Consider the following 13,340-nt stretch of genomic DNA (forward strand, 5'->3'; position numbering starts at 1 on the left):
CCCTCGGCCCGCGCCGCTTCCAGCAGCTCCCATTGGCCTGGAGCAGCGAACCGCGGCCAGTGGGAGCCACGATCGGCCGAACCTGCAGACGGGGCAAGTAAACAAACCGGCCTGGCCCGCCAGGGGCTTTCCCTACACAAGTGGCGTCCCAAGTTTGGGAAACACTGTTCTAAGGTAATACATCAGTCAGTAATTTTATCATTTAAATGTTAAAGAATGCATTTGGTATGAAGCAAAGGTCCTGATTCCAGTTATGCCAGTTTTAGTTTTACACCTCTGTAATTCCATTGGTTTTAGTGCAGTTACTTGTTACTCACTCTTGATTTATTCCATTGTCAGTGAAATCAGAATCATGCCCAATGTCTAAGTGCATTATTATATCATTAAGGTTATTTTGTCTAGTGTGGTCAGCCTGATGAGCATTTTTTCCATCCTTGGAAATTACTTCCCAGCATCCATGGAAAACCAGGAATAGTAAAGTACAATGGTGGCAAAAATCCCAACAGAAACAATACCTACTGTGCAAAAACTTCTAGGAGTGATTTTGGAAATGTTGTTCTATGTGAGGTGTTTAAGGTGATATACACAGTGTATGCTCTCAGGACCACAGTCTAGATAGGAAGAGAGACAGCTGGGCTTTCAGTTTACGAGATGATTTGTAAAGGGGAGGTCAGAGGCTTCTAAACGATAATTTAATTGTTCAAGGTTGTATAGTACATGTCATGTCACGGAGAAGCCTGCACAGCTTCGGAAAACAAAATATTTATTTCTAGCAGATTTGTACCACCATTTTTTCTAAATATATCGATAATATTTTATAATTATTTAGCTGAAAGCAAAATATAAGTAACTATTCTATAAAGAAGTTTTTTTGATTAAAGAAAGGTTTTATTTTTATTTTCAACTTCATGATAGGACACAATTGGATGGCAAGTACAGAAATCAAAGGGATAAAGGGTATCCAACAGAAGCAACTCTTCACTTGACTATAATTTACTCTAATTACCTTTGAATTCAGCAGATCCACAGCAAAAAATACATTAAATATCCACCTTGCGTATGAAATACCGAATGTGTAAGAGACACATATATAAAAACAATGTATGATGAGATCTTGGCAGACTAAGCTACTTCTAAGGTCTCTCATGGATGGCAAACTGCTCCTTTCCCCCAGCCAAAAGAAAGCAAATAATACCTTTATGTTTTCAGGATCCTACAGCTTCATGCTAATAGCAAGTCTCTTGCCATGCATGCTAATTAAGATCTCTATACTAAGCAAAAATGAATTTGTTCTAGGTCATGTCTCATTGTGCTTTGCAGTGTAAACCTATTATGCTCGACAAGTGAAATAAAAATACATGAAATCAGTAATTTAATTTTTTTTTTTAAATCCATAATGGAAATTCTCATTTTTTAAAGACAGTTTTTGTCCAAATGTTAAGTCTTCATCCCTCTTTGTAAATTATTAACATTGACAATGAATCTAAAAATGGGAATATGTTTTCAAACACAAAACTACAAACTTTAAAAGGATTCATGGAGCATGTTCAGAGGCACCTGGAGACATTAGTTTTTCTGTGCTGCTAGAATGACAGCACTTTCCAAAAGGCATGAAGGACCCTTAATTTTCTTCTCTTTTTCCCCCTAGATCAATTTGCGGCAAGGCTCATCTAGGGCTTGATACTGCATCATTCTAAGCACTGGAAACTTTTCCATTGACTTGAATGGGATCACTGTTAAGCCTTATATGAGTCCCCTGCCAGCTCTGCTATCTCCTACAGTACAGTAGGCAAGTTATTTTTTCTCCCTATTGCATACTGGGCTGACCTTTCCCTGTTCAGATTGACCTGGATGATTTATGGGGGGAGGGGGGAAGGGGTTGTTGGGGAAGGCACTAATGAACCTCAGAAGACCGTAAGTCTGAGTCTCTGTTTCCCCACAATTTGTTTAGCCTTTTACACGAGAGTATAAACTGCTGGTTATCTGATCTGGTAACATTTTGTAATTGTGTAAATTGCTATCCAAGTTCAGAGCAATAATAAATCAGGCCTGATGTGCCTGTCTTGGGGGTCAGTTTGGGCAAGAAGTGAGAGCGTCTGTCTACTCGAGTTTTTGAAGTTTAGTATGTTCCCCTAGTTAGGAATGAAGTACACCCTTCTTTTGTTTTTAGAAATGTAAAGGTGACATAAATCGTAAATCACGTTGCTGTTCTTTTTCTGTTTGGCTTGGAAGCTGTTTTCAAAGAAAAGCGCATATAAAAGTTAAAAGTTTGCTACTATAATGCCGCTAACTTGCTAAGAAATCAACCACAGCTGCACTTGTGAGTTCGCCAGATATTGTTGCTACTGGCTGGTTTCCAGCCAGTCTCTTAAGAAATCATTACATGTTTACCACTGCTAATACCTCTGTGGTCAGATCCTACAATTTGCATAAAATTTCCAAGTTATCACTGTTATACTAACTATTGTTCACAATTAGAGCTGGTCAAAAATGGGGATAAATATTTCAGCAAAATTATTGAAGGAAAGTGTTGCCCATTTTTCATTAAATCTTGAATCTTCCGAATTTTCTATCCAGCTCTTCCCATGATCTTTGCATAAAACTTCAGTAGAGGTCAATTGAAAGCTCATGGGTGGAACTAGTGTACCACATAGAACCTTAAACTGCTTTGAATTTCCTGGCTGACTATACAACATTCTATGAAGGTGGTCTGACGTGAACATGCCCTTTAACAGAATCCTTTTGAGATTTTGCTATTTGTCTGCTTAGTTTGAAATCAAATTATTATTTATTATTCCATAGCACCTAGTGGCTTCAGCTGGGATCAGGTCCCCATTGTACTAGGCACTGGACAAACACAGTGAAAGACAGTCCCTGGTCTGAATAGCATGCAATCTAAATAGACAAGATAGACAAAGGGTAAGATAGTGGTACCCAACCTATTTACCATTGTGGGCCGCATATGCAGAGCTCTCTACGTGTTATGTGGGCCACATGCACACAATGTATATATACCACCTGTATGGCCCTGAGGATGTCACATGGGATGCAGCTGTGTGCTGATTGGGCCACAAGCGGGCTGCGGATTGAGAACCACTGGGATAAGAGGAGAACCAGAGACAGGAGGTAAAGTGACTTGCATAAGGTCACACAGCAGGTCAGTGGCAAAGGTGGAAATAGAACCCAGGCCTCCAGGCTCCTCATTCAGAGGTTTGTACAGTATATCATATTGCCCTGTATCCTAGATCATATTGCCTGACTTCAAGTATTATGTACCCTGGTTTCCAAACAATATTTCATGTTACACTTGAATAAGGTGTGACTTTTCAATTGGTAATATTAAAAATGTGGGTGATTTGGTGGCTCAGGGGACGGGTAATTGGATGAGGAAGGTGTGGCCTTTAGGTAATGGTTTGTCCTGGTCAATTAGGATAGACAGTCTTTACTATCTTGTTGCTGTTCACTGGCTCATGTGCATATGCTAGTGGTTTCATCCCAATCCTAGTGGATTGAGGTTCATGTGAAAATTGGCATTGCTTGCACTGTACTTGTTATACTATTAGAGCCATTAATCTACCCACTTTTGCAATCATTAAATTATTATTGTTTAAAAACAGATTGATGTACTCAAAAGTGAAGGAAAGCTGTAATACTGAGGTCATGTTTTAAAGTGTCTGGCATAGTTTTGATTAGTAAAGGGTAAGCTTAAAGTATTGCAGTATGTGAATATTGAAATAGTAGCCAAATATGTTGCAGCATTATTGAAACTATGTACCCCCAAGCAAACTTATTATCAGATAACCTACATTGCTATGAATTTGTAGGCAAAAAGGCCTCCACAAATATACAAGCGGCACCATTACACTGTTTGCCATTTGAAAATAGTTACTAATTCTAGCGGCATTTTCCCATGACATGTACAGGGAATATCCCTTAAACTAATAAAACATTACAAAACAGGAACAACTATTAAGCGTTCACGCTGTATAATCACTACAAAGAGTTGCTGTCCCAGAAGTTTATCCCAAAAGTTCCTTCTTGCCTGGCGCATTGTTTGAAATAGTCCTTTGAAGTTCATATCATTTCCGAGGGTTTACACTGGCCATCATCTCCCTAGAGAAGTTACAGACTATCCCATAATAATACATAAACTTTGTATTTATAATACAGTGGACTCCAAAGCTATTTAAATTTAATTCAGTGAGATCTCCCAAAGATTGCAGGAAATTACCACTTCTGTCACAGGCTCCTTCTACCTCTCCATTTGCTTGAATACACCAGCAACTGTCTGTCTGTAAATGTCTGAGTCCAACTTTCAAAGCCAGGAATTTCAAATAAGTAGGAACTATAGGGCACCATTTAACATCTGAGAGTGCCTCATTTAGCCTAGTTACTAGAGACTTTTGTGGGGAAAGCTTTGGGAATATATTTATGAAGCAAAGAAATGTACAATATCCTGAAGTATGTGGAGTGTGGTGGTATCAATCCTTATCAGACACAGATACTAAAACTGTTTATAGATGGCTTTTACCACTTTTCCACAGCACAGTGTTCTCCCAGATTACAGTGACATTTTCATAGCATGGAAGAATTAAGTTTTTACCAGCTTGTGTGAGAGTGTAATATTTTTAAGGATGTCTGTTTCATTTCCAAATGCATGTGTGTTCTACTTTATGCTTTGGCACACAAAGGACTAGAGGGCCTAAGGGAAAGCTTTAGAGTGTGTTGGAGATTTCATTTTCTGCTTCTCAGCTTGGATCAGGAGTCATTGAAACTTGCTATCCTGTGGACTGGCTGATCTGGCCTCACCTAGGGAATGAATGAGGGGACTGGGCAGCAGGCATTATTTTGCGGTACAAGAGGAAGATGTTAAATGGACACTGCCAATTTAAACATGATACTTCTGCCTGCTTTTTAAAAAACCTCCTATTTGTTCAAATAACCCCTAAGGCTAGTACAACCGATAGATGACGGAGAAAATATATTTTTCTTTTTATCACTTTGTTTTGTTTTTTGCATTTGGCAGTCAGTATTCCCTGTTTATGTATGGCTCTTTGTCAGCCCTTATGGGAATGTCCTGTAGAGCTCAATAGAAAATGATAGCCTTTCAGCAGTTTAACTGAACCATCCTATGGTATCCCTTCCATATAGAATACCATATAGGATGGTTTTAACTTCAGGTCTTCCACTGACTTATTGCATGGCTGTGAGCAAACCACTCAACTTGTTTGTGTCGTCCACAAAATGGACATAATAATATTTATCACACATAGCAGTTGAGACAAAGCAGTCATTAATTAAAGTTTGTACAGATCCTTGGATTGTATACTGTAGCTGTTGCCCTGGGATAGGAAAATAAGGTTGAAGAAGAGTAGAGGAAGGCAAGGATGAAAAAGAGGAAGATGGCTCAAAGACTTCCAGTGAATACTAACTTCAAATTGGCAGAGATTTTTGATGACTAACCAGAGTGTAAATTCAGAGTAACTTCTTTGAAGGCAATAGAAATACACAATTTGAGATCAGAATCAGGCCCCACACACTTGAGCACCATATATGTCATCTAAGAATTTGGCCCCAAGGTTTTCACAGGAGTGCTAGTTCCTTAATAGATGAATATTTTAAAAATATTACAGTGTGGTTTCTGAACAAGAATACATACTTCTCAGAGCTTTCTCCCCTTTAATAGAAATATTTCCATTCTCTTATGGCTGTCTAATGCAACTGTAATTTGTAATTGCTTGTTTAATTCCTATCTCTCATGTAAAGAATTAGCATTTTACATAATTTCATTTTTAAATAGATGAATGCCAATTTGAGGAACTTAGAGTCTAAGATGCAATCTAACATAATTTTGTTTTGATCAGAGGACCATCACTTTATGATGTTTGTTAGAGAGATGCATTATTCTATTGCTGGGAAGGGAATTGGAGGATTTTATACAGTAGACCTATACCATGCTTTATACTTTTTTTACCCATTGGCCAATGGAAACTAAGAGCACGTAAAATAATTGGCTGATAAACAGTAAACTTGTCTCGACTTACCTATGGTGCTGCTATCACCCCGCTATAACAAAAGCCTTTCATTCTTACTAGGAATAGTAGTAATTCATTCTTACTAGTGGCTCCTTTTTGTTTGTAAACTAGAAAGATGATGGCTCCAAACTTGAGAAGATAAATGTCTCTCTCCTTACCTTAATCCATGGGACTCACATGACCTTTGCTGAGTCACTATTAGGATCTACCTCATCATTTTCTTCCTTATGCTTTCTTCTAATTCTGTGTTTTTTCCTGAACAATTCTTTCCCTGGATTTTTTTTTCATCACTTGAAAAAGTGTAATTCACCAGTTCTCTTCTAAACTTGCCTGCCCCTTTTGTTTTCCTTTGTTTTTCTGAAGTGCTATACTTAGATGTGTATAGACAGAAGAATATTTTTTCTTTTTAATAAAGTATGTGTGACCCTCCACACTGTAAGGTATTATTTTAATGCCTTGAGAGATCACATTAGTTTTCTGAATTGAAATATAATCTAGTGTATAAATTAAAGCACACAAAGACTTATAAATACCCCTTCTTTTATCACCATTCCTACAAGCAACACTGTGTCTCTCTCAATAATCACCACAGGCAAGCCCACACAAGGAGAATTAATCACTGTAAAAATAACTGTATTCAAAAAAGAAGGGGGGAGATATATGCAAAACATGAGAAATACCAAACCAAAGCCATCTGATGAAACACACTAGAACTTCAATAGCTGAAAACAGTTTGTGCCCAATTACATGTCCACCTCATAAGAAAGCAGTGCCCAGTAATGATGAGCTAATATGGGGCCAGATTATGTCTGGCCCTTTTCACAGGTGCATAGGGGGAAAAGTGCAAGAAGTCCTTCCCATAGTTTCCACACCCCATGTCAGGGCCAGAGACTGTAATTGTTCCTGCACTTAGGGAGCACAAGGACTGCTCCTTCTTTGTTCTCATGAAGGTGCTTGTTGCCCAAAGGTGGTGGAACCAGGACCATTTCACCCCTCTGCACCAACGTGAGGATAGTGCAACCGTGCATATTGCTCAGGCATACTGGGGAGCTCAGGGAGGCCAGAACACCGAGAAGCATGGGAGTCCGCTATAGCTCTACTGCCCTTAAGACAGGGTTGTGCCTAAAAGGCACAATTGACCCCACAGGGAGAACAACATTGATTGTAGTGAAAAATCCTATTATCTTTCAGCCCAGAGAAAAGAAGCAGTCAGGCTAGACAGCTGGCTGCTTATCAGGCAAGCTGCTGACTCAGTGTTCAAACTGAAAGAAACAATTGATGTTATATTTGTGGAAATAAAATGAGGGTCTGTTGTTCTCTCTCCTACTTTCCTTTTCATTTTATTTTCACCTTTTTTAACCTGGCAGCAGTATGAAATGTGCATCTGGCATGGGCATCAACAACAGCCCTGCTTGAAAGGTTAGCAATTGCCTAGGGCCTTGTCTTCACTAGAAAAAAAAAAAGATGCATTTTTACCATGCTTTAGGTAACACACTTGGTAAAACCCCAGTGAGGACAAAGCAGTTTATAGTTCTCACACCTGTTAACAGGTTGAAGTAAACCTTAGACTCCCTCCAGTGTTTAGCTTGACCTGCACATGTGAAAAGAATAAACTGCCTTGTCTTCAATGGGATTTTACCATATGTTAGCTAGAACACATTTTTTTCTAGTGTGGATACACTGTTAGAGAGGGAGGGGCTTAATGGGGGCTGAGATTTTTGTATAATAACAGGATGTCTTGATGTATTTATTAAGAGTGTGTTGCTGGAGGTTGTGTGTCTTATTTATTGAAGGTTGTTAGGGATATGCAGACATGCTGGATTTAATTCCTGGTTTGCTTTGTTTGGGTTGCCTACCGTTTTCAGATAAATGTATTTTTCCCTTATAAATAGCAATAAATAATTACAATAAATGTTACCTAAGTTTTTGTGGCATTGTCCCAGGAGCACTCTCAGAATGAAACAGCAGCACAGATTTGTTGTTGTTATTTCTTTATTATTTGTATTGTGTTAGTGCCTAGAAGCCAGTTGTGCTAGGCACTATACAAACTATGAAATAATGTGTCTATTAAAAAAGTCTTCAGAACAAACCTATATCTAAGTATATTCTCTTTATCTTATTTCTTGCAGTTTTCCAGTCTATTGGATATTAAGAATAACCCATTCTAAAATGTTACACTCTGTCTTTATTATCTGAATAACTCCTTCTGTGGGATTGTTTATTGTTAAAGGAGATTTTTTTCTCCCAATGATTTATGGTTTTCAGGATAAGAGTGGGAGTAGAAGTTTTGTACCAAGCCTTAATTACAGTGAAATATGGAACAGATCTCTTCTTAGTGTAATTTAAATGTTGAACATTAACCAACTTCTAAAAGGTGGAGCCAACAAACTTATTTCATTTAAAAGACATATTCCAGTTTATAAGTAATTGACTTATATATTCAGTGCATAAGTCTTAATTCTTGATGACAGTATTTTTCTTCTGTTTTCTTTTAGGAAAGAGGCACAATTGGATGAAGAAGGACAGTTTTTAGTCAGAATAATTTATGATGATTCCAAAACATATGATCTGGTTGCAGCAGCAAGCAAAGTCCTTAGTGAGTAATATGGCTATCTTTTAGAAATTATACCTGCTTTTAATGGGTCAGGCCTCCTGTAGTGAGGTCACTACTTTCTCTGTAACTTTAATGCATACATTTGCTAGTAAATTATATATGTAAGATTAATAAAGACACAAATATGTGCAATAGGGGGATTTAACACAGAGGAAGTGAAAGTGTGGTTATGATTAGAAAAAAGACTGGCTCAGAAAACGAGTTATTGCTCTTCATGTTTATTTAAAATCAGTTTCTTCTTTCTATATTTTTAGAATGAATGTAATGCTTATGATATATGTAAGAGTGCTAGCTCATGAAAGTGAAAACCTTTTTTTATGCACAAGACATATATAATATTACATGCAATGGCAGTGCACTACAGTATGCCACCACGTCCCCGCTCCTTCCTTCCCTCCCTCCAATGTACTGTACCTCAACCACCTGATGACCTCTAGATAGTATAGTTCAGTCTCCATGTCCTTTTAATCATTGGCTTCTCTGCTGAGATTACTAACAAGGGTGACCAGTGTGACAATGTTTTTGTGAAGGGCACACCTCATTCCACCTAGGTCATCAATCTGGATAGCATTGACTGTCAGCTACTGCAGCTCTGAGCTGGAATTAGAATGGTACACCTCCACCCCAATATAACGCAACCCGATATAACACGAATTCGGATATAACGCGGTAAAGCAGTGCTCCGGGGGGGGGCGCACTTGGGTGGATCAAAGCAAGTTCGATATAACACAGTTTCACCTATAACGCGGTAAGATTTTTTGGCTCCTGAGGACAGCATTATATCGAGGTAGAGGTGTAGTATTATCCCTATCCCTATTATCTTATTTGCACTCTATCTCTGCAGTGAGAGTGAATCAGCAACCAGCCACTGAACCCATAAGACCATGGCTTCTGGGGAAGAATGCACTGTTTTTGCATAGATAGATCTGGCTTGCATTGATCTTTGGGGTTCTGTGGGGTTAGAGGTGAAACCATTGCTTATTACTGAGTAGAGGAATAGTTGTTGGGAGGGAGGAAAAGTGGATGGAAAAATTACCTGGATATTTTTTTTTCTGTGGTGGGGTTGATCTGGTCTACTGCTTTTGGAGCATGTTCTCTGGACTGCAGATAGAAAATACAATATGCAAAATAACTCATTTTACATTATAATTATTGTATCATAAAATGGAGTCTAAAATTACTAGCAAAGTACAAACAAATGCATGCCTTAAATGAATCAAGTTTTCTGTATTTTAAATAGATCTTAATGCTGGGGAAATCCTTCAAATGTTTGGGAAGATGTTTTTTGTGTTCTGTCAAGAATCTGGTTATGACACAATCCTACGTGTCTTGGGTTCAAATGTCAGAGAATTTTTGCAGGTAAGAATTTTGTGCCAAGCAACTTAAAGTAGGTAGCACTGGACAGGCAGAATTGGGCCTTGTGGGTAGAGCACTGGCTTGGGAGTCAGGAAGCTTGGGTTTTGTTTGGATCTCTATCACTGGCCTGGTGGGTGACCTTAGTAAATTGCTACCTTTCTCTTTCCCTGATGTAGTTTCATTCCTCAGGACAATTTTAGCAGTACACCCCCTATTGCATATGCCTTTTGATACAGTCTTTAGTTACATGATCACATACAATATTTTGCACAGGACCCCTTGGTTCTTCAATGAACAGAATGGAGATAGCAGGGGGCAGAACTAAGGTTGCACAGGCAACAATAAATCTGGCATTTCCTAATTTTCAACTGCTTGACTTTGCAACCTAAGTAACAGTCTTTTAACATAGTTTTTCTTTATGCAATATGATACACTGTTCTTTTCCCAATAGATGTGTAATGACATGTTGGACCACATTTGCTTCTGGTGTCAATGGGTGCAGCTTACCAGCTGACACTAGCAGAAAATTTGGTCTAGTGACTGATGGGCTCGTTCTCCTTCAGAGGCCCGTCTGACTAAATACTGCAGATACTGATTATTTCTATATGTGCAATATTCGGCTTCTTTGAGAAGTACAAGCTGTTACTTCTGTCTCGTAGCTCATCTGCAAGCCAAGGGAGTCAGTCCTTGTCCACGTGTTGAGGAATGGGGTAGAGCAAAGGTGATTTTATACTACTTTTGTGCTGCCCCAATCTCTCAGGACAGTGTGAATTTATGTTGCTGTTTCTGTTGAAAAATGAAAATCCATTTTGCATCGTTAGTGTGGAGGAAATCTAGTCAGTTCTAGAGGAGCTGATCTAGGTGTGGGGTAAAATTGTGATTTTTTTTGGTTCCAAGGAAATTGTTCGCGTGAAAACAGTTTGGATTTTGAATTTCAAATTCAGAATGTACAAAGCTCTCAGTGAGAAACATATACTCTAATAAGTTTAAAGCACATGGACTGATTCAGACATTGGGAAGATTTTCAAATGCATAAATTATTATTGCAATTGACTTCCAATGTGAGTTGGGCACCTAATTGCCATCTGTGTCTTTGGAAATCTCGTCCATAATAAAGAAGTGAAAAGAGTGTAATGCATAGTTTGTTGTTTGTTTTTCTTCCTGATTTAAGGGCTCTCTGAATACAGTTATTCAGTTGCTTTTGCATATATCTGGATGCCTTCACTGAGACCTAGATCACACCAGGACCTCCCCAGACCCTGGCATACCAACCATTACTTGCAATACCTCTTTAATCTGACCACTTGGGAGCCTGACTGGATCTCTGTATATTCCCAGCATAGGGCACCACATACAATTAACAACAAGGAAAGATGCTATCAAAACCTCTTTTTCAAACAGTTAATTATTCTAACTTGCAGAACAACCTCCATCAATAATTTTGTACTCTAGTTGAGTACACAAGCTGCACCCAGCACAGGCCTATAGGAATATGCAGCCTTCAGCAGAACATAATATACTGCCAGTCTGCATTCCCTGGGTGAGCAAGATTTGGTAGGGTAGAAACAGACCAAATTAAAATCCATAGCTGACTTGTTCCTTCCTCATCTTGGGAACAGACTAATGGGCAAGCTCTCCTTCCCCTTTCCATTCTTCACCAGATGAGAAAATTGAAGGTAAGACTGTAATGCAGGAAAACCTCAGTAGTCACATTACATTTGTATTCTTGTAACTTTAACATTTGAGACTGCCATTTGTTGGAATTCCAGTCTGAACAGATGACATTGGCTGTTTGCACTTCTGTAAATATAAACAGGAAGAATATAATGAGTATTTGCACTGACAACATTAGGTTGGTTTTTGTAGCTGCAATTATGAAGTTCAGTTCCAGTTATCCATGATTTATTGTTACTGCTCTTAGAAGTCATGCTAGTAGATGATCCTAATTATTATTTGTATAACAAAAGTGCTCATAAGCCACAATACAGATGGGGGTTCATTGTGCTGAGCTCTGTAGAAACACATAATAAAAGACAGTCCCAATACTTGGACCTAAATGACAATCTATACTGAGCCCACAATATAACAAACAATCAAAAGTTTTTGGTTTTTAAACCCTGTGAAAATAATCTTGACTATTATATTTCCTGTTCCTTGGAATCAGTCTTAAAGGAGATTGTTTATAGGAAAGCCACAGACATATAAAGACATATAAGAAGAGGCACATTTAAAGAAACTACAAAAGGGCAATACTTAGACTTAAATTAAAGTATTTTTCCCTCACTGTACAACATGGTCCTGAAAAAATTGCTAGTCATGTTAAATTAAAAGAGAATATGGCACAGAGCGGCAGCATGAAGAGAGATGCAACCTAAGAACTCCCAAATGTGCTTTTATGTTAAAAACTACCTAAAGAAAATCAATCAGACTCATAAGTAGTGGTTAATACCAGATCCTTCAGGGAATTGTTTAGTTGTCTGTTGAATTAATTGTAAAAGCAGTGCAGTACAGTAAATCTATAATTTATTTCTCTTCACTAAAAGTATCCACATACATAATATAGCACATAAATACCTGAGCAGCATTACTGTGCGTTTGGAAGGCAATCACACGCAAATAGTTTCTATTAGTTTCCAATTTGGTTTATGATTATTGGTCCAGATTCTCTCCTGCACTGAGATCCATTTGTCAGAGAAGAAAGGCATCATCAGAGACCTGATTACAGTTCTGTGATCTGAAAGTTGTAGCCCCTCCCCAGCCCTGACATAAATTACAGCAGCCTGGTAGCCAGAAACTGGCCTATTACTGTAAGTGTTTTGGTAGTTCTTAGAAACCCCAGTGGGGAACAAGGCCCCATTGTGCCAAGCACCGTACACACACACATAAAGATGTCCCATCTCCTATAGAATTTACAATCTTAACGTATGCTGAGAGACACTATGTAGTATGTACTATGTACAGCAAACAAGGCTATGGTGTTGGAGGAGAGGATGACAAGATAATAGTGAAATTATTGTTTAGCATAATAAGCAGTAGTCACAGAATACCAACTGCCTAGCCCGTAGGAATTGATCTTCATGCAAACAGTATATTGATATGTGCAAGGCTGACCAAATATAACATAACTTTACAAAATATATGTGAAATAGTCACAAGAAGAACTTGAAAGTTTAAATAAAAAATGTAAGACTACCTGCTAAAGATCTCTAAGGGACAGATTCTGATGCTCTTACTCATGTTGTGTAAGACCATCAGGAAAAGGAATTACATTGATTTCAACAGGACTAGTGGCTGAGTGAATTGTGAGTAAGGTTATTGGAATTTGGTGCTAATAT

At 38.3% G+C, this 13,340-nt stretch overlaps 1 protein-coding gene across 1 annotated transcript in view; it reads left to right on the forward strand.

The window, feature by feature from the left end:
• GUCY1B1 (guanylate cyclase 1 soluble subunit beta 1) overlaps positions 1-13,340 on the forward strand; it is a 51,627-nt gene that overhangs the window by 8,271 nt on the left and 30,016 nt on the right. Inside the window, exons 3-4 of the mRNA XM_026647866.1 lie at positions 8,531-8,631; positions 9,890-10,008. Of these exons, the coding sequence (XP_026503651.1) occupies positions 8,531-8,631; positions 9,890-10,008 (220 nt within the window). The remainder of the gene's footprint in view (positions 1-8,530; positions 8,632-9,889; positions 10,009-13,340) is intronic.

Source organism: Terrapene carolina, unplaced genomic scaffold (assembly GCF_002925995.2).
Source record: "Terrapene carolina triunguis isolate 2854851 unplaced genomic scaffold, T_m_triunguis-2.0 Scaffold66, whole genome shotgun sequence".
In the NCBI taxonomy this organism is placed as follows: Eukaryota; Metazoa; Chordata; order Testudines; family Emydidae; genus Terrapene; species Terrapene triunguis.